This window comes from Rhinolophus sinicus, linkage group LG01, assembly GCF_036562045.2.
Source record: "Rhinolophus sinicus isolate RSC01 linkage group LG01, ASM3656204v1, whole genome shotgun sequence".
Classification (NCBI taxonomy): Eukaryota; Metazoa; Chordata; class Mammalia; order Chiroptera; family Rhinolophidae; genus Rhinolophus; species Rhinolophus sinicus.
The window spans coordinates 182,406,012-182,428,992 of NC_133751.1; the positions used below are offsets into that span (position 1 = coordinate 182,406,012).

The 22,981-nt window shown below is 34.8% G+C and overlaps 1 protein-coding gene across 1 annotated transcript in view; it reads left to right on the plus strand.

The window, feature by feature from the left end:
* Positions 1 to 22,981, plus strand: part of PARD3B (par-3 family cell polarity regulator beta) — a 946,787-nt gene that overhangs the window by 120,575 nt on the left and 803,231 nt on the right. The window contains exon 2 of the mRNA XM_019726886.2: positions 17,151 to 17,252. Within this exon, the coding sequence (XP_019582445.2) occupies positions 17,151 to 17,252 (102 nt within the window). The remainder of the gene's footprint in view (positions 1 to 17,150; positions 17,253 to 22,981) is intronic.

Sequence of the window (22,981 nt, forward strand, 5' to 3'; positions counted from 1 at the left end):
TTTGCCTTATTTACTGGCATCTCTTGTGATTAGTTAGGGCCTATGTGCTTTAGATAAATAACTTTTTGGCTTACTTTGAATTGTTATTTATTGAATTTTAAATTTCATTTCATTCCTACAATTTCTATCTCTATTTCATTATTTCTGTTGTTTCTTGAACTGTTTAAAAACTAATGCTATTCTTGGGTAAAATTCTCTGGAACATCAGGCCAAAAGTTGAGTGTGACCCAACATTTCATGAAGGCTGGGCTTCCAAATTAACACTGAAAATTTCTGAAGGTACATTTTTTAGTTCATTAGCCTAATTTATAACAATTTTCATTCAAAGCATGTCTCTGAGATGGGTCTTTTAATATACTAATTTTCATTTGTATTTAATTTGGTATAATTATTTGAGCTGTTATGAGACTTAAAAAAAATAAAAGACAATATATTATTTGGCCCTTGTGTTAGGCAAAATAAGTACCCCCACCCCCAAGATGTCTGTTTCTTAGTCTTCAGAACCTCTGTATATGGTACATAGCTAATGAGAATTGAGGTAGCATATCGAATTAAAACTGCTAATCAGTTACTTTTAAGATAGGGAGATTATCCTGCATTATTCTGGTAGCCAAATGTTAAGCCCAAGGGTCTTTATATGTGGAAGACAAAGTAGAAGAGCAGGTCCGAATGGCGCAACCATTCCTAGCTTTGAGATGGATGGAAGCCTTGAGCCAAAGAATGTGGGTGGCCTGTAGAATCTAGAATAGGCTAAGGAAAGGATTCTTTCCTAGAGCCTCCAGACAGGAATTCAGCTCTGCTGACACCTTGATTTTAGCCCGGTGGGGCCTCCATCAAACTTTGTGCCTAAAAAGCTATAATGTAATCAATTTGTGTTGCTTTAAGCCATTAAGTTTGTGGTAATTTGTTATAGGAACAATAGGAAACTAATGGTACCCATTTTTATGGCTATTTGTCTATAGGAAAGGCTTGCTTTTCATATTCTAGATACCAGGTGATTATAATTTTCCTAGAAAAATTAGTCTATTTTTACTTTATATCAAAGACAACTATGATCATTATCATAAACAGAGTGATATTTCTTGCCTGTACAAAATTGGGCACAATTTGTTTTGCTATTGAATGTGATTATATCTACCTGCATGTTTTTGACCATGTACACATATATATAGTGTTTGTGTATGTACTATGTATGTAATATGTTTATATGCTATATACAAATCGAAAAATATAAAATATTTTCTATAATTTTTAAAATATAGAAAAATATAAAAGATATTTTGGGATGATTTATATTTTTACTATTGAGGTCAACTATTATAGCTTACTTATCAAAATAATCTAACATAATTTGAGACAAAAGGGAAAACGGTAAAAAGGAGAATATATTTGAACATTCTTGTTTGAATGCCTAAGAGGTCATGACATAAGCATATGACTAAGTCATCTCTTATTTGGTTTGTCAGGGAACACGATTTCCTTGGTTGACATAAATGTCAATACTGTATTGGCTTTCAACTTTTGCAATCAAATTATAGCCAAAGTATGGTTATCATTACAGAAGAGAATGTAAATGTTTTCAACTTTGATCATGTAAAGGTAGAGCTGACTGACAGCAAAGGAAAGTGAAAGGGCAGAACGGAGTATGAGTTAAGAACTGTGATACCATATTTACTCTGAATGAAGAAATGCTATCTTTAAATGATAGAATTAAAAATAGAAATTTAAGTTATTCATCAAAGATAAAAGTAACCATTAAAGGAAATAAACATATTTGAATGACAATAGTAGGAGAAAGAAGGATGGGACAGTTGGGGACTCTAAATACACTTAATTGTCATCAATAATATCAGAATGTCAAAAGATGATTTCTTTGGTCAATAAGTACAGACCATTAGAAATACTTATTATTTAGAGAGAAGAATTAACATTCAAACAGACTAAAACAAATGTCTAAAAGAGTTGCCTCTGGTGAATACAGTTGAGCCACCCATCTGCACCATTTAATTTTTAGTATCCAAGTAATTCTTACACATAGCTTAAAGCAAGAGTTGGGAAACTTTTTTTGTAAAGGGTCAGGTAGTAAATATTTTAGACTTTGCAAACTGCATGCTCTCTGTTGCAGCTACTCAATTCTGCTATTGTAGTGCAAAATCAGTCTTACATGATATTTAGACAAGTGAGTGTGCCTGTGTTCCAGCGAACTTTATTTACAAAAATAGATGATAGCCATAGTTTGCTGATTTCTAGTTGAAAGAGTCAAATAGTGTTAAAAGGCCGTAAAAACAAACAAACAAACAAACAAAAAAAACAGGTCTGTTGAGACCATCCTCTCATCATGCTTCCAAGAAGCAGCTACTCTAAACCCTTAGCTGTTTTTTTTTTCCTTTGGGGGGGGAGGGGATTTATTTCCATAATTCTAAATAATTTATGAATCAAGGTGTAGCAGTGTGCTTTTGTTTCTAAATATGAATGTATTGCTATCTCTTGATTCATCAATTTGAGACATTATCTGTTTATATCCCATTAGGGTAGTTAAAATTATAACTTTCTTATAGCTTCTTCATTTTTTTCCCCTCCTGGTCACCTAAATATGTTGTTGGAGTTTTTGGTTAAATCTTATTCAGTATTTTCACTACTATAACCAGCAGGTATTGTTCACTCTTGAACCAGTAACTATGGCTGCTTCCTGTCTTATGTAAATTTCTAGAGTTAATTTAAATAGAGTTAATCTATTTGTTTAGTTTTATTTGAATCTCAAGCTTTCTCTTTTCTTCTTCTTATAATTGTATAAAATGATCCTCAGTACCATTTCCCATGAAGTTAAAACAGTTCTAAAATCTATCGATTTTGTATTTTTCCGTGATAGCATCACTCTTAAGCCCTCCATTGTGCTGATCTGATCTGGGACCATTGCTCCTCAAGCTCCTGCTCAGGGTAATTGCTGCTGCAATTTTGGGGGGCATTCATTTCCCATCTCTTTTGTGTTGGGCCTTCTGTTTCCTGGGCCCCTCATTTTGGTGGTACACATTCTTCTAATTGCTTACAGGGAGTGGCTGCGGAGGAAGGTTGGTTGTAAGCCTGGTTGCTAGTTTTCTGGGGTTGGATGGGATAACAAAGTTGGAATGTGTAGCATTAATTATGCAGACCCCTATTTGCACTAAGTAGTCTATTCAGTTCTTTTCTGTGCATCTGATGTCTTAGAGCCTGGACCCTACTAAGGGTCAGTTTCTTCAGATGTTATGTCTCTTGCCTCTAGACAGGGAAAGGTAGTAGTGGGCACCTATGAGTTTCATCATTCTTTAAACATATTTTCAAACATTTTTTTTCCCACCATTTTCAGTCCCCACTTTCTTCTAATTTTCATGGATCCCGGTGTCTTCAGACTCTGTCCCAGGTGGATTGGCTTGTTTTCCATACTAAGTGTCTTCCTTAAGACACTTGGGTTTGACCTTCCTCCTCCCTGAGAAGTCATTACTTCTTTTTCTCTCCATTTTCTGTTTTTTGTATTGTACTTTGGATTGCAGCTATCACCTGGTTTCATGAAGATAGAATTTATGGTTCTCTTTTTAGATGGATTTGTTTGGGGATGATTTCCAGGGAAGAAAGGATGGGATAGTCTTAATAACTATAATCATAGGTATGTGTTAGCTGGTCATTTTTTTTCAATTAAAATATTTGTATATCTACAACTTTTTAAAAAATAAGGATGAATTTATTGCACAAAGTAAAGAGCAGACCTACAGTGATGTCAGCTTTTGTATTAATATGTTTTTGTAAGTGAATATATATATAAATATATGGAAATGTATATAACTGATATTGTAATACAAATCTCAGAAAACTTTTCTTCAACATTTTGATTATTTTTCTACAGTTTGAAATATTTCTTTATAAAGTGAACTTTGAGTCCTTTTTGTTGTTATTGTTTGCTTGCTTTACAAGTGGCATTTCTGTTTGGGAATTTTTCTTCCGTTATATTAACAATGTACTCGTACAATAATGGTATACTGGTACATAATTTTAAACAAAAATACATAGTTTTAAGTGTCATCATCTATATTTTCATTTGCTCTCATAAAGTAGGTAAGGTGTGACAAGGGAAGTCAGATATTAATTTATTAAAAGTTTATAAAAGTTTTAGCTAATTGTTTTTGAAGTTTGGCCTACATTTTCCTATGTAAATAATGTTTAAATGAAAGTTTTTCTTGTCTGTAGAAGCCTACTTTTCATATGTCAACATTTTGATTAATGTCAACGAACTATGTAAGTTAATTATGAATCTTAGTTAAGGCCCTGGGTGTCTGGCGTAAGGCCAGTGTGTTCAGGGCTATACATACTATTTGTGGTGGAAGACCAGATCATTTTGTTTGTTTGTTCATCTATAACAAATGGATGCTTTTATAAATTACAAAATTATGTGCTTGCATCTTACAGCAGTAAAACGTGCTATAAAAATTTTAATGGTTACTCTTGATTTCTGATTTATTTTGATGAAAAACAAACAGTTCATGGACTGCACTGGTCTACAGACCACATTTTGAGTACAAGTATAGAGGAAACCTGGGGAAGAGTGTTTCCTCCTGGCCAAAATTTTGACATATGAAAAACTCGACTCACACTCTGATACTTCTCTTTCTGGACCTTTTGCTCACTTTTGTTGACTTTCTTATTTCTCAAGCCCAGGAGGTCTCTTTGCCCTCTAAACTCGCAGTAACTCTCAGTTTTGAAGGCTTGCACAGGGCACTAGTAAAACGAGCTCTGCTTATTGTACGTCTGTTGTGAAGAGAACGTGTACCAGATGCTGGGATTACAGTAGCATATAGGTTAGAAATGGCTCTGCCTTTGTAGAACTTAAAAGTATGGTACCAAGAAAGAAAATACATGTACATGTATATGAGCACATATGTGCCTGTGTATGTGCATTGTGTGAATATGTAATGAATTTCTCACAACCTGGTAAAGGTTGATGGCATGGTTTGCATTTTATGTGAGTAGAGTTTGGATTTCAACCTAGTCTCACTGACTTCAAGGCTTACACTTTTCCCACTAAAGAATTGCATTTTGAGGGGGTAGAGTTGATTATCGTTTTTTATGTGGTCCATTCGTAGTCACACCTGGAAATGCCTTACCTCAGTAGTTTGGAAAAGAACAACTAAGATGCAAATAAAATATAGATCCCTTCTTCTTTCTTTCTGGAGAATATTTTCACTTAAAAAGTACTTTCCAACATGTTTGAAGATGATGTGAAACTATCGTGTTTCCCGAAAATAAGACCTAGCTGGACCATCAGCTCTAATATGTCTTTTGGAGCAAAAATTAATACAAGACCTGGTCTTATTTTACTATAATATAAAACCAGTCTTATATAATTTAATATAATATAGTATAGTATGAAATAATATAAAATAATATAATATATAATATAAGACCGGGTCTTATATTAATTTTTGCTCCAAAAGATGCATTAGAGCCGATGGTCCGGCTAGGTCTTATTTTTGGGGAAACACGGTAGTAGAATTTTAGCTAGCATTGTAGAGTGGAGTAAAATTTTTACTTGGTGGAGGCAAGGTATTCGTGGAGAGACTGAGCAGGCAGTTACTACCATGTTGTATTTTTACATGTCTGCCAAGCTTATTCACCCGGACTAGTGAACTGGTTCTCCCACTTCTGGCCCCCCCATGGGGCTCCCATAAGGGTACTTTTCTGAGCTTTGATTTCTTTTACAAATGACTGCACATGGACTTGCCTGGGGCACAGCCATTTGTTAGGAGTCCTGACTGATACTGACTGGCCTCCTCACATCTTTGCTCAAGTGGCATCATATCAGTAAGGCATGACCTGACCCCGTACTTAAAAATACAAGCCGTCTGTACTCCCCATCCTCCTCACCCTACTCTGTCTTTCTCTCCCAAATAGCTTACCACTTTCTAACATACCATTTCATTTAATTATTCATTATGTTTGTTAATTACTGCCTGTCTTCTGTACTCACTGAAATGTAAGTTTTATTCTTCCAAGGATCGGATTTTTCTCCCCTGTTTTGTTCATGGATATTACAAGAACTCAACACATGTTTGTTGTACAAATAACTGTCATTGACGTACAATCCAGTATTTCTAGTTCTCTCATGCTGCCCTTGGCTTTGTTGAAAGGTCTAGGTCACATGATTAAACCTTTTGTTTTCGTTTAAATAAAATAATTTTCTCTATTATAACATGAGGTCTTTTTTTCCTCCTCCTTTGTTTCTCTTTGCCTTTATTCGTATGACCCATTTATAATGGATGCCAAAGTGGTTTTAGATGCTGGGGATATAGAAGTGAAGAAGTTTCTGTCTTATGGAACTTATGTTCTAGTTGGGGGAGACTAAGTAATAAAAATGAACAAATAATTGAAAAAAGTAGTGATAACATTTGACACTGGCAGTAGGGTGGGAACCATCAGCTTTAGATTGACAGCCAGGAAGGTCATGTCTGAGACGGGGTCCTTGAGCTCAGCTTTTTCCTTTCTTTCCTGTGCTGACTGTGCTCTCTGTAGCTACACCTGTGATCCATCTATAGACCCTGGTGGGGAAACAAAACTAACAGTAGTGGACTGTAGTGTCGCAATACTATTCAAAATCAGGGACAGATCATTTCTTACCATCCTATTCTTGCCATACTCAAAAGAAGCTTTATAAACAGTGAGCAGGAATAATGTTGATGAGGTTTGTATGTTTATCTTAGCATTAACTCATGTTTATAAACAGTGCCACCAGTACTTCTTCTGATGTAAATTAAAATTCTTTTCTATGTCTTAATTTCTTCAGTGATGGAGCTTAAAACTTGGTATTTGAGTAAAGAGTTAGAGGTCATGGTAGTTAATCTGTAGAATGCTTTAAACCTTTTTGATTCATTCATAAACACAAAGTTACAAACACAATTGATAGTATCTGTCAAAGGCAGTCTTTGGAGTTACTGTACAAAGATGCCTGCATTATAGCAAAAAAATTTGGATTTAATTGGCTACATTAAGTAATCCTTGAGTTGCATGAATTTGCGATCTCAAATTCTAATGAAAATCCATTTTGTAGAAAAATACTTTTTAGGGTTTTATAATGAATAAATTATTTTAAAAATTCTAGCTTGTGTCTCTCTTTGGCATTATGGCTGCTTCCATTCTTTGGCTGTAGGCTTTGCATTCCTTTCGACCACACAAGCTTCTAAGACAGTGGCATCGAGGTCTTGGACTGTAAAATTTCACTGAAAACAGTTAATTGAAAACAGGATTTAAAAAAAAAATCAACTGTTTTCTTTAAAATTAATTTGAAACATTGTATTTCAGTATTAAGTTAGTAGTGGTTTAATGTTTTAAAAGTCTTATATATTGGGAATCTTTTGAAATAGATGTATCAATTAAATACGTGTGTAATTTCTCTTAGTATGTAACATTTGATTTTTCTGATAGAACTTTGGTTTTAAGATGATAATATATTACCCCTGAAGATTTATATAAAGCTTTCTGCACTTAAATCACTTGTGCATCTATAGGAAAAGGAAATTTTCATACTCTTGTGAAGAGTTAGAGTGTGCTGTGATGATGTAGGCAGTAGATTTGAAAATAATTAAAATTTGTCCTTTATTTAAAAGAAAAGCTCTGTCTGGAAATCTGGACCTTTTTTCCCCAAATAAGTTTTTGTTAATCCCAGGATGAAAAATGAATGTTTAAAGTTCTTTATATAAAGAAAACTGAGACTATAGTGGTTACTTCACAAAGCTGGATGAAAAATGACATGGGGTGATTAACATTCTGTTTAATATTTAGTTGATATATGAACTAGAAAGTGAAATGTATGTTTTAATGCTTAAATATATTTCTTGCTGCTTGAAAAGGAGAGTAAGTAATATCAAAATTTGGATTATGAGATAAAATTGAAAATTTCCCCTGGAATTTTTGGTGCCCTTATTGAGAATACTTTTGTTTAGGATTGTATATCAGAAGCCAACAACTGTCTTCCTGTGGCTTAATCTTTGTATATTCTGGTTCCCTGCAGTAACGAGAAGGCTGTTCTAGATGGTCTGTGAACCAATGAATTCCTACCAGTTTTTGAATTTAGGAAATTATCAAGGCTTGAGAACACCAAAATTGGGGGTGGTGGGGAAGAGTTGTTTTAGAGTGAGAAATTAGCCTATTTATAAATAATCTAAGTAATGTAAAAGTCTCAGTTTTTTTCCTCTACCAGTTATTCTTTTACTTTGGAGATGGAAGAAGACCTTTTTCTTAAAATTGTGTATAAATGAGTGAACTTTTAGGTTACACAGCAAGACAGTAGAATAATCGGTAGATTGGGAAATTTAAAATACGGTGGTTTGCTTATAGACTTTCTACATGGAGATGCACAATAATTGTGGAATCATTTTGAACTGCTGACAACATCGTTCTAATGATATAGCAGAGATTTCTTCCTTCAAGAAGCTTCTCTAACTATAGGTTCAAAGCTCTAAGGAGCGTTAAGGTTTCAAATGCTGTAGGTTTGAGAGGTGGAAGAGGTCTTCAGGAACACACAATTCCCACTTCTTACCCTTATAGCATCCTTGAGATATGCCATTCCAACCTTTGTTTTCACTCCTTACAGGAAAGGAGAACGATTTCATCATACAACCCACTCCACTCTTTCTGAAAGATCTTTCTTATACTGAGCTTCAATCTACCTCTCTATTGAGGATATGCCTTTTCTTGAGAACAAACCAAATCTTTCTCATGCTTGGCAGCTTTTTAATTTGATGGGACTCTCATGTGGTCATTTAAAACTTTTACAAATTCACCAAGTATAAAAGCTCAGCCAAAAATAAAAAGAGGAGGATAAGGATTTGAATAGTGTAGCTAATTTAACATTAGCAATGAGTGTTTATCCCAGAGGAAGCAAGAAATGAGAGACTCGGCTACTACCTCTGTTGTCTCAATTCCCATGTACTTACGGTAGATGTGTGACCGTCTCTGGCTGGAGTATGATTCTAACTGTCTAAGATAAGCAGTTTTCACAAAACATGGTCTAACATGGTCCAGATACTTTATCTGGTACTTAACTGAAAAGACAATAATATGCTCCGGTCCTGGATGAAGAAAAAGCAGTGTTGAATTTATTGAAAGGAGCTACGTTCGTCTCCAGTATGGTGTTTCCCTGAGAGATTTCCAGGGATCATTTTAACAATAAGAAAATTTTGCCTTACCAGATAACTTGAAGAGCTCAGTACCCTATAAAACTGTGGTTCTAGTATGTTTGAAATAGAAAAAAAGAAAAATTCCGTTTGTAGTCTCCAATTTGAACAAACCTAAATGACATTTTTTGATGAGGGAGCTGACCTATTCCTGTCTCCCATATGGGTGCTCTCCAGTTTAATAATCATCTCTTACATTTTGAAAAAACACACTAAGTGTGATGTAACCACCTGAGCATAGAATAAGATTATTACTTGCTCTGTTCTGGACCCAGTGCTTCTATTATCATAGCCTGAAATGGTGGTAACACATTTTGGAGACTCGTCACACTGCTGACACATTTAAGCCTATGGCCCACTGGGCCTCTGCTGTGGGTCTTAGGGCCTTTAGAGTAACTGGTGGTCAGTGAGCTACCTCTTCTGTTGGTAGGATAATCTGGCTTCTCTGCCTTTTGGGACTTCTACATTCCTTTTCTTTGATTTGTGTTAAGATTTGTTCTTGCACTTCTAAGGAAAATTGTTCTAAATAGCTTTTTATTGGTCTTTATTTATCTGTAGACATGTCATGTGGGAAGGGTACCATTATGCATTTCAGTGTGAAAAACGAAATCACCTTTTTTTTTGGAGCAAAAAAGTTATTTTCATTTTTTATGTAAACACTTTCTAAGTGTAACACACATACAGAAAAGTGCACAAATAAGTGTAGCCAGCACACACATCAAGAAATAGAACCTTACTCCAGAAGCCTTTGTACCCCTTTTTACTCAGACGGTCCTGGCCCTCTTAAGAGGTAACGAGTATCCTGACTTCTGACCTTGTGAATGAATTCTGCCTGCTTTTGAGTTTATTTGCAGGGGATTACATGCAGTATGTACGTTTTTTTCTGTGTTTGGCTCTGGGATCACTGTTACGCTGTGAGATTCACCCATATTATTGCATAAAGTTGTAGTTTGTTCATTCTTGTTGATGTTTAGTATTCCATTGCAGTGATATGTTATTTATCTGTTCTACTGGTGATGAATATTTATTTCCGGATTTTCAGGTATTAGGAATAATATTGCTATGAATATTCTAGTATATGTCTTTTGGTAATTCTATATATTCGTTTCTGTTGGATATATACTTGAGAGTGGAATTGCCGAGCTTTATGTGATGTTTATGTTCAGATACTGCCAGCTTTCCAAAATTATTGTACAAATTTAAACTCCCACTAACAGTGTCTGAGAATTCTAGTTGCTTCACATCCTTACATCCTAATATTTTGTAAGTTTAACATAAAAGTTTCACATATGTTGTTAGGCTTATTCCTAAGCATTTGATTTTTTGATACTGTTACGTTATATTTTTTAAATTTCATTTTTCTCTGTTACTGGTTTGCCTTGTTTACTAAGATACATTTTACTGTGAATTGGTTGTGAATATTCTCAAGTGCTTGTGTTGCATCTGCTGTGATGATCATCTAATATTTATCCTTCACTCCCCCACCCCCCATCAGGTGGTGAATAGCCTTGGTTACCTTTGAATTTGAAACCACTCTTGCATTACTGAAATAAATTCCACTTGATCATAATGTATTATCCTTCATATACATCACTGAATTGGATTTACAAATGTTTTAAGCTTTTTACAAAGGTATCCAGATGCAAATTTTTATAATTTTCCTTTCTTGTAATGTCTTTGTAAGGTGTTACCAACATGATGTTGTCCTCAAAAAAAGAGTTGGCAAATTTTTCTCTTTTATTTTTTGTTTCTAGAAGTATTTGTATAAGATCGACACCATTTCTTCCTTAAACATTAGGAAGATTTTAACTGAAATAATCTGAGCCTGGTGTTTCCTTTATGGACAAGTTTCTAAATAATAGATTGTTTTTTACATTGTTGTTTTTGTACTATTTATATTTTCTATTTTTATTGTTAGTTTTGGTAAGTTGTATTTTTCAAAGAATTTGTTTATTTTATATAAATTATCAAATTCGTAGCTCTAAAGTTTTTACAATACCTTCTTTTTAATATCTATAAGATCTATGATGGTATTGCTTGCTGTTTTCCTTCTTGATACTGAAAATTAATTTTTTTTTCTTGATCAGGCGTACTAGGCATTTATCAACTTTATCAAGCCTTTTATAGAACGAACTTTGATTTATATTTGTTTTATATTTGTTTATTTCATTGACTTGTGCACTTTATTTCCTTTCATCTGTCTGCATTTGACTAGCTGTTCTATTTCTAGTAGCTTTTTGATTTTAGCTCTTTTTTTCCTAATATATGCATTAAACACCATAAATGTCCCATTAATCACTGTGTTAGCTGCATCCCACAATTTTTATGTTTTAATTATTTTTCACTTCAAAGCTATTTTTCTAAGTTCCATTATTTTTAATCTATGGATTATTCAGAACTATATTTCGTAATTTCCAAACAGCCGGGCATTTTCTGGATACCATTTTTGTAACTGATTCCCCTGTCACCAGAGAACATATTCTGGATGATTCTAGACTTTTGAAATTTGGTATATATTCCATGTGCACATGTAAAGAATGTATTTTCTAATCTTTTTGAATGTGGTGTCTTGTTTACATGTATGTAATATAAATAATTTAAGTCACTTCGTTAATTGTGTTCAGATGATTTATATCTCACTGACTTTTTTTGTTTTCTGTTTTTCTATCAAAAGTCTTGTACTGTGATTATGAATTTTTTAAATCTGTTTATTTTGGCAGTATATATATTGAAGTGATATTATTGGGCACATACAGTTTTAGAATTGTTAATTTTATTTTTTTCTGTTGGATCCTTTTATCATCATGGAATGACCCCCTTTACCTTGAGTGATATTTCTTGAAATTTCCTTTATCTGATGTTAGTATGGCTATTTCAAGTTTCTTTTAGTAGAATCATAGATTTTTTAAAAAGCTGGAAGTAAATATATAGATGCACTGATTCACCTTCATTTTATACATAAATTGAGATTTATAATTTTGTTGTTGAATTTGCCAGGTATTACTTTCAACCCAGCCTAAACTCCCTTGGTCCCATTTTAGCTCTCCTGAATTCTTTGGAAACATACATGATTTAAAGTGACACCAGCTCATGTTTCTCTCTCATCTTTTCTCAAGTTTGCACTTGGTTGATCTATTTCAGGAAGGTGGAGACATATTCTAAAGTCAGTTAGGACCATCTCATAATGAGCTCTATATTCATTAGTAGCTTTCCTGGCTTACCTCTTTCCTTTCAGGTGTCAGTGCTGCTCTGCCAGGCTTTGCTTAGGCATCATTTTCTGGAACTCTCATGTTTGCATACACTGTCTACTTGGTTATTCAGAGACTTTTGCACTTGGCTTGCCTCCGTCTTCAGGCCTGTTCTAATCGCTGTGTCTTTCCTGGGTGCATTCTGGAGCATTTGATTCTCTTCTGGTCTTGCATAGAGGGTAGAATAACCCCAGAGGATTATAATAGGAGTAGTTAAAATGCGCATGCATATAAAACTTTATAATTCTCCATCCAACTTCTAATGCCACAAGCTCCCTCACTAACCTTAGCAGGAAGATCTTTTTTTATTGATTCCCAAATCTTTAATTCATGCTTATGAGGAAGCTTCTTTCACGTGTGCAACACTGGACACATTTGCGTGAAGATCTTGTGTCCTTCCATTATTGCTGTCTTGTGTCCTCTACACTTTGACCTCTATGGGGTACATTGTGCAGAGGCCACAAAGCCTTCAGCTTTACTAGTGATGAAGCTACTGAGGCCCAGAGTAATGACGACTTGCCTGGATCCATATTCTTAAGTAGCAAGTATACTTAAGGATCTGATTCCCTGCCTTGTTCTTAGATAATTGTCCTTTTAAATTCTTTAATCTTAAAAAAAAAAAAAAAATTCTGTTAAAGTATGCACCTTGGCTCTGCTGTTTATTAAGCGTCTGACTTTGGGTAAGTTAATTCACATGCCTTGCTTTCCTCATCTCTAAAATGGATTGATAACCACTTCGTGAGTCTGACGATAAATGAATTAATCAGATAAAACATAACAGTGCCTATGGTCCCTGGTCTATAGAAAGCACTAAAACAAACTATCTGCTGTTATGATTATGATGATGAAGATGATGATGAAAATGGTGAAATCTCATTTAATAGACACATTCCACCAAATTCACAAAGTTAAATTCTACAAGGAAAAATTCTAATTTTCCATTAACTTCCATTTTACAATTCTTATTTTCCAGTGGGTAAGATTCTTGTGAAAACATTGAACCACAAAAAACCAGGTGCATTGTAATTGCCGCCATTGATAAACAATATTTCTCCAGCCATTGGCTTTTTCTTAGCAGCGCTCTCCTCCCTTTGGGACCTTGTCACTATTGCAGGGTATTTTTTCTTTTCTTGGATCAGAGGCATTTTGGTTAGAAACCTCCAAGTTTTTTTTTTTAATTGACATCATCTCAGGGCTTGGTAGTCATGGCATTATAGTATCTGGCTTTCCAACCTGCCTACTCTTCTGGGTGTTGCAGATGGAAAATTATTGTTCTTCCAAACTTTGGCTAATATACATTTTCTAAGGTAAGGGGACAACTTCATATCATCTACCCACAGTGAAGATTACTTGTTGCTATTGATAGCAGTACCTGTTTGGAGCAATTTTTACATTGATCATAAAAGTATCCTGTAATTGTCTTCTTCCTGTATTGCATATGTTTTTATTTCCTTTCCCAATTTATCCTTGTAGACTATTTTTAGTTTTGAAATTCTAGTAGGGTTTTAGTTAACTGTGCATTATTTAAAAGGCAGAGAAGATACTATCAAAAGTGTAGGAAACATAATGTATATGTTATTTTTCAATATTTTAATGATCCTAGCAGTGTAGTAATAAGATTTATTGCATAGCACATACACTAGAGACATTTTCAAAATAATTTAAAAGTTACATGTATTAGAGATATTTGTGCAATATAAAGGTAGATTAAATGTCACGATCATGAATATTGCAAGAAGTTTTTCCAAGTGATTAATTGTGTGAACCATGACACATATGTGAACCTCTTTTCATGTTTGATCAGTTTTATTCCTGATGGTAATAAAAGCAAGCAAATGAAATGCAAAGTGTTGACTGCAAGGTAATGGTTGAAATTTTTACATGCATAAAGGAGTCAGGGTGAATTTATAGTCTTATGATGGCTGTCAGCTGCTAATATTGTATGTATATTCTTCAAGTGATCTATAGAACCATGGCCAAATACCTTGGGGACAAACGCACAGTTGGTGTGTGCTGTATTTGTTGATTTACCTTTCTTGGGTATGTAACTTGGCTAGGAGACTGCTTGCATATAGCTTGTTTGCTTTTGTTCAGGATTAGATGTGTGCTTGTCATTAGCCTGCTCTTCCATTCTTTGAAGAGTATAAAATGCGTTATCAGTGTAGAATGGGAAGAGTTAAAATTGTAAATAGTCTTTATATTCTGGTACCATGTATTTCACTTAAAAATTTTTTTTGGCTGAATATCTCATTCCAAAATGTAATAAATTACTTTTTTTAAACTTGATTTAGTTCAGTAAAACTTTTAAGTTCTGTACTCTTTTGAATCAAAAGTAAAGATTAGCGTCTTAGTTTTTCAACCCTTGTGCCGTATTTTCCAAAACATCTTAGATCCCACAAGTGAGTGTGAGGGAGGAATGTTATGTGATTTAACAACCCGATCTTGCTGTCACTTGTCTGCTGCTCTCTCTGCTACTGATCAGATCCTATCCCTTGCTATTTCCCGAGTTTCACCATGTTAAATCAGTCTTTGGTTTTCTTCTCTCTGTTCCTACGTCTCGTCAGGAAGAGACGTATACTTTACCTTGTACTGCAGTTGCTGGGGGTAATTGTTTACCTCAATCTGAGTTGATAAAATCTGCTTTTACAAACGGAACACGCGAAGAAAGCAGACAGTTTAATACATGTCTGCTTTTAAGTATTTGAATATAAAAACAAACTCTTTAGACTACATCAGTTTTTATAAACATGTTTAAAATTAACAGATTTTATCTGCAGTTCTATAAGATATCAAAAACCAACTCAGTGGAAGTTAATAGAAATTCATTAAATTGAACTCCTTTTTTTAAGAAGGCTAGTTTTACAAGGCAAATAGTACTCTATAGATTCCAGTCAGAAGTCCTGAATAGTTTTGGAGAAAGATCTTGCTTGTGGCATGGCTATAGAAAAAGATTCAATTCCCAAAGATTACTAGGGGATTTCTTTCTTGCTGTCTTTACTATATAGTCTAGTGGCCATTACATAGTGTTTTGTCTACCGCAGTATTATCTAGTTTGTTGTACCTAGCTTATCTTTTATAGCACAGATGCCTCGAGTTGGCAGAGACCTCTGATTAAAGACTGATTGATGGGTGTCTCAGACTTTTCTTACCTGGTTGTATTAGGTTGGTGCAAAAGTAATTGCAGTTTTTGCAATTTTTAACCTTTTAAACTGCAATTACTTTTGCACCAACCGAATATAATCACTGTTTTTGTCTTTGTGATCTCTATCTGGGCAGTAAAATCAGGCAAAGCTCCCTAATAAATCATTAGTGTTTCTACCCGTAAGACTAGCACTAGAAGCCAAAGGAATTCCTTTCATTTTGCTTGGAATAGCTCTTTAGATACTCTACAGAAAACTTAATTTTGAAATGTTGAGAGCCTAGTTAAGGAGAATTCCTTTGAATTTTTTAAGCCTATTACTTTATCAAGTCAAATTACTGAAAAGCTATGTATTTGGTCCACATTTCAATAGCCTTTTGAACAGATACTTCAAAAGAATTACTATTTAATGGTATGAAACCTTTAAAGAAGAGGATGTATGACACTGTTTCTATTAGTTTTTGTAAAATTGCACTTGCATTCTGTGAATTATGTTCTTAATACTTTATAAAGATTCATGTGGTAAAGTCTTAGAAGAATTTCCATCTCTTCTCACAAATTGCTATCTGTTCTTTTATTGGAAACTGATTTAGAGCTCAAAAATTTCCCAGTTTGAGAGGCTTTCTAAGAAGCACAGAACCAAATTGATTACAGCTTGAGCATTCTGGGTAAAACCCTTACTAATGTTCTTCTTCATTCATTGGTTCATGTTCTTGTTTCATTATTATAATGTTTCATTCTCATATCTTGAAATAGGCAGTGCATACATAACTGAATGAGCTATATCGTGTAATTCTAAGCTGTAGTATTAGTGTATCTAGCCGTATATCAAATGGGGACATTAATTTTTTTTCCTTAAGCTTTATGCTCCTAAGCAGTTTTTAAAAAACAATACTGGGAAACCTCCTAAATCAGTATCCCAATTGAGCGAACCCCCTCTTCAACTCTGAACAGAGCCCGAGTTGCTTTCGTGCTACAGCAAATGGAAACCAAAGCTGCAGCTTGCTCCAGAGATCACTGCAAATCTTAGAACTGAGGGCATACACATAGCATGGCGATTTAAACAGGTGAAGTGGTTGAGAATCACCTCATTTCATTCACATATTCCAAAGTGATAGCTGTTGCCAACACAGATTTCTTTCTGCCGCTTGACTTTTTTTCCTTACAGATTTGCGATCTCTGAACTTTCGATCCCAAGTTTCAGAAAGTACCCTCAATAAGATCTTTCTTTTCCAAAGTATTCTTGTAATTACCTAAATTGTAGGTTATAAAAAATTCCTTGATTATGCTTTTCAAATGGCTGAGCAGTTTATTTTTGCATTGCAATTTATCTTCCAGGAAAATTGATGAAATATGTGTACTTTGATTTACTGATTTATGTTAAACAGGATAAAAATGCCAAATATTTATCCAAATAAATAGATAACATTTGTTTTTGGTGTTTAAAAATTGTATTATTACTAGAGCATATTTTTCAGTGTACCAATTATTTTCTTTTATAATTAAAGTGTATGTTACCTATGTGAAAAGTTTGATTCATGAAACTTGTTGGTGGTTCTGCTACAGGATCCTGGCTACTGGGTGAAGATTCATCACTTAGAATACACAGATGGAGGGATCCTGGATCCAGATGACGTCTTGGCAGATGTCGTTGAAGACAAAGATAAGGTGGGTGACTCCAAAATTTGTCCTCTCTGTTTTCCTCTGGAGAGCTGTGTGTTTTCCAGAGATTGAGATCCTAAACAAACTCAGGTGTCAGGTATTATTAGAAGGTACCATCTGTTCAGGTTTCACCTGGACAGCCCATAAATCAAAGTTCTCCATCAGATGTTTGGAAAAACTTTGTCAAGGTTTGGGAATCTATTCATGGTGGCCTAATTAGCAAACACTTCATTCCCAAACGTTCCTGATGCGTCTCAGTAAATTAGTGTTAGGCTCTGAGGCTGCTGGAATTCTCATTGCCATTGTCTCTGGAGTTTATTCTTGGTCCTTGTTAAATATGCGACTTCATGCCTGAGATTTGAACATGTTTCAAAGGAGAAAATACAATGGGGAAGAAAGTCTTATGAACTGTGGTGAAGATTTTCCTACAGTAGCTGGCGAGCAACTATCTTTCATGATAATTTTTGTTTTCATTGCTAAAATAAACACGGAATTGAATATTCCAAACATTGCTGCCAACTTGGGAATAATTCCATTGCACGTATCTTGCTTTCACGGGATTTTTCTTCTGATGCCGAACTGAAAAAGGTGTAAGTCAAGCTGTTCAGTTGCAGCATGCTGGATAATTGCTGTTGAGACACATAGTTTATTACTACTTTTGTGTTAGGCTTCTCATCAATCATTAATGCGTCCTTCAGAACTGAACTACAGCTCTCTTGGAGAGATCCCTGCTTCAAAGTTTCTTCTAGTGTGTATCCTTAGTGTTCTTTGCACTAGGCTGATTTATATCTATGAACATATTTCTCTGTATTGTTTTGTTTGTAGTCTCAGGTAGGGGTGTGTGTGTGTGTATATATATATACACCAACTGGACTGGAATACAAATAAGTGATTTATTGAACTCAGGTAAACTTTACATTTTTCCTTTTCCATAAGATCTTTTTGGACTGTTCAGATTTACATTAGTCTTTGCAGACAGTCTACCCACTTATTTTCTCTCTTTTCTGTTGGGACTCAATCTTGGTTTGTCTTGCATTATAATTTGCTGTTTCATAAGGGACTTATCTCTCTAAATAGATTATAAGCTCCTAGAGGACATGGATCCGGGGATTTTTTATTTCTTTTGTGTTCCTCATATTAATAATATCTGGTACAACATCTTACGCAAACCAGATTGTCAAAGACCACTTATTGAATTAATGAGTGAAAAAGAAAGCTTCCCTCTCTGCAGTGAAATCCTGCTGTACGTGATTTTGATGCATTGCGATTTTGTTTGGTCTCATGTTTATAACTTTAAAGGAGAACTTCCACTTCAGTATTTCCCTGTTTTACTTTCTGCTGCTTCTCTAGTCACCTTCTTCCTTTGAAATAGTCAAGGCATTTGGGTTGTTAATGAAGAAGGTCTTCCTGTCTCAATTTCACCGACATCCAGTGTATTAAAATGAAAAGCAGAAAAGTGGCAAGTTTAAGAAGGGCCAGAAGAAAATGTCTCACCCCAGCCTCATCCAAGACCTCATTACAGGAAGGATGATTCCATGAACAGTGCCCAGGGAAATAATTTGTCGTATAGAACTTTTGAACTATCTTGGCAGTGAGCTTTTTAACTATAATCCATTTACTAGACACATGAACAGCATTCTTAGATATAATCTCTTTTTTAATGGGACTTCACCACCACTACAAAATAAGCTGAAAAAGTGAGATATTCAGTTAAAATCCTAGCAAAGGATTAGTGCTGTTTGGGTTCAGTTTTACCCATTCCCATGATGTAACTGTATCTCTTCTACATTGAAGCTTAACAGGTATTGTTCCGCAGAGTTGATGCGAATTACAGTTTTGATATGGCCAGAAACAAATTGTACTCCCATTTTGTTCTTTTAAAAAACAATGTAAGAGACAAAGAGTGCATCACTTAGGTTTTTCTAACACTCCCTCTGTGGTTTTAAGATTTCTTCATAGTCCATAGGACTAGTATGAAAAGAAGGTTCTGCCAGACTGCATTTTACCTTACTTTTTGTCAGGTTAGATTAAGATGTAATTATAAATGATGCTGCTGGATGTTTAGTGACGCATGAAATTCACCCAAGATCCTTTGAGGCAATGTGGAGCTTAGATAAAATTAAAACTCGCCTATTTTGAAATTGGCTATCTAATACTTTCTTACATTTAGAATATAGATAGAAAGCAAGCCCGAAGTGGCATGGATGGATGTAAGTAATCCTTGTGCCAAAGTCTACAGTCCTCAACTCCTAGGAGGGACTCTCACAATAGGTGAGAAACAACAACTAAGGACCTTTGACAGTTTAGCTGGAAAGGATGAGGCAGGAAAAACAGACACTTAGAACCAGAAAGCCGTATAGACTGAGGCCATTTATTTAGTATATGGAAAAGCCACTTCTATAAAGACTGAAACTAGAGGTTAGATTGTTTTCTACTTAAAATCAGACAAGGGACTAACATAGTGTAGTCAATTTTCTAAAGAAATGACTTTTTAAACTTCTGTTTCCAGCAGTAGTTTGTGTTTTGTCTCACCTCTCTTATTCCTTTGGCCAACACAGTACACGATGCATACGTGGTGTCTCTTTGGTTTTTTTTTTTAAACTTGCTTTGCCTTAGAGCCCCTTTACAAGGTGACCCAAGTTTTTACCATGATGCACTATTTCTGTTCTATAGTTTGTCAACATGTGATTGGAGCAGCTTTGGAATTTTGCATCTTATAAATAATGTTTGTGTAAAATTTGTGCTGAAACTTAGTAATTATCCAGTGTGACAGTCGTTCTAAAAATTCTTCAATCTTATGTATCAGTCTGATGATTCAAGTTCTTTAGGATAAATATTGAAGAATTTACATCTTTACACTAATATGTCTCTTCCTTGACAGCCCAAGGCTACTGACTTTAGTTCACCTAATAACAACTACTTAATATTTTATTGAGCACTAATAGCGACCCAGAATGTCTTTGGCACTTACATATTTTATTTTAGAGCAATCCTGCAGGCAAGAGCTATTTAATATCCCTATTTTTAATTTCTGAGAACAGCCACAGAAATGGCAACTTGCTGAAGACCACACAAATAGTAAGTGGTAGCATCAGACTCTAGAACCTAGAATTTAAATTTCCGCACTCTGTTTTGTTCTTTTACAATGTGCCAAGTGGTGTGTTGGGTGTTTGCATCTAAAATTTCTAACTATGAAAATTCATCAATCATAATAAATAAGCATAAGTTTGTTTATTCCCATCATTGTTAAAAGACAATAGGACTATGGCTATAACAAAATAAATTCAGAATTACTATGTCATGCATAGCTAGTTAATTTGAACTCTTTGCCTGCTGGCTGCATCTAATTTGTTGTAAAGGCCTGCCAGTTCTACCTCTGTTTCTTTCTCTCACATCCCCTTGTCCAGGTCCCAGATTACTCAGTTCAGGTACAGTGTAATTCCGAGGTGGACTTTGTAGACTACACTTGTCTAACCACTGTGTATAGTTTCATAGGTAACTACATTCTATGTTCCACTAACTACGTTTCAGGAGGATTGCAGAATGTGCACAAGTTACGTGTTGTGCTTGCTGTCTGCGGTAGGCACCGTACTGGCCCCCAAAGATCCCTACATCCCAATGCCCAGAAACTGTAATGATGTAGGTTACATGGCAAAAGCGTCTCTGCAAATAGGATTAAAGACCTTAAAATGCCAGCTTGGTCAGGATTATTTGTTGGGCCCAGTGTAATCACAAGGGTCCTTATCAATGAAAGAGGAAGGCAGGAAAGTATTAGAAAGAGATGATGTGAGAGAGTTGACTATCCAATGTTGGCTTTGAAAATGAAGCCGAAGAATGTAATCACCTTCTAGAAACTGGAAAAGGCAAGGGGATGGAGTCTCCTATTGAGCCACCAGAAGGAACACAGCCTTGCTGATACCTTGACTTGAGCCCTTTCAGACTTCTCACCTCCAGAATTGTAAGATAATTTTGTGTTGCTTGAAGCCCCTGTATTTGTGGTAGTTTGTTATAATATCAATACGACAGTCATACACTCTCTTATTCAATTTTAAACTTTTAGAGTGATGATGATCTTCTCCAGTTTCATACTAACTGGCCTTTTAAGGTCTTGTAGGACAAGGAAAATACCTTATACTTCAGGTTAGTTGATTGCTCGGTGCATTCCTTCCAAAGTCCATCACAAATTGATTCTCAATTCATTGGCTGAGCCTTTACTCTTTGGGACTTGCATGTTATGCACTTGTATTGTGTAGAAATTATTTCAGTGCCACACCCAAGAGCTATGTTATATTCACTTACCAGTTTCTCATTGCAGTTTCTTTATATAATAAACGCCCTAAGAAGTCTAAAGGTTGAAGCTTTGTCAGCCACTGCGGAGCTTATTGTTCACTAATTGCTATTTTTGAATTTGAGAACCTCTAGGTAGTGAACATTTTAAATGATTGTTTTCTTGTTAATTATCATTATTATATCTTGATTTGGTTGTAGAGGACAACTGCAATATAATACTGAAATACGGCAATGTGTAACTTCTATTATGTAAATTGGATTATTGCCATGGTTTTACTAAATATAAAAAAGTGAAACTACATTATGTGATAAAATACAATGGGACAATGTCTCTATCTTTGACAAAACTTTGACTGTTATTGGAGTGCAGTTTGGGGAGAGGTCAAAATCTGGGCTACAGAGAGGGTGGGTTGGCTCCCTGGATCACGTGATATCTGGTGCTCAGATATTAAAGTTTCAGTTCAGCTTTGTTCCTTCTTAATTATGTGCCCTTGGGCCAGTTTTCTTTCTCTATTAGCATTGACTTCCCCATTTGTAAAATGGATATAATGTTATTTTTTTATCTTAATAGGGTTAGTGTAGGAAAACTGTATTAAGTTTTAAGTACAGTATGGTATAGAGTAAGTATTCAAATGTTAGCTGTTAATATTATTATGGTAGTGTCATTAGTGTGTTTTTTACCTGTGTGTTTCGATTTAGCCATTAAATGCTTTAAATTTACATATTAAAACATCAAATAAACTATTTTGCGGTGTAGTCTGTTTTTAAAAACCCTTATTAAATTTGTTTAAAAGTTATGAAATCGTTTAATTAGTTTTACAGGAAGATTTTTTTATTGATAAAAAATCTATGATAAAACATTTGGATTTATATATGATTGAGAAATCAAAATGCCAGTGTGACTAACTTTAACATTAAAATAAGAATCCTTTTATCAGAATATAGCGTTTGGTAATATAAGAAGCATTCAGGGATCGAATGTAGTTTTGAAATGGAGACTGGTTTGCACACTGAACTGGTGACCTAAAACCAGACTCTGTCCTTAAGCCAAGTTGCTTTCTGAGCACCCTCTGTTGCCCTCTAGTGGAGTCCATAGCTACCTAGAAACCAGTTTACAGGAGATGATACTCCCTGAATGTATTGGTTCTACTTCATTCCAAGTTAATTTTTATTGTATTTTCCAGTACTACCCACAGACTCAGTTGTGGATAGTAAAACCAGAACTTATATTTCAACCAGTAGTTGTCATTTCTTCCTGGCCACCAACCATACTGATACTTATTTACGCTTCTGTGAGTTTTCTTAGAAGGGCTAATGCAAAATCTTTGCATTTATAAAATTCTTTGTTTTGGTTTAGGCTTCTTCCAGTCTTCCTATTCACTAGTTGAAAGGTCAGGGGCTGGTTGTGATGAAGGATGTAACTTTTCAGTGTGTAGTTAACAACT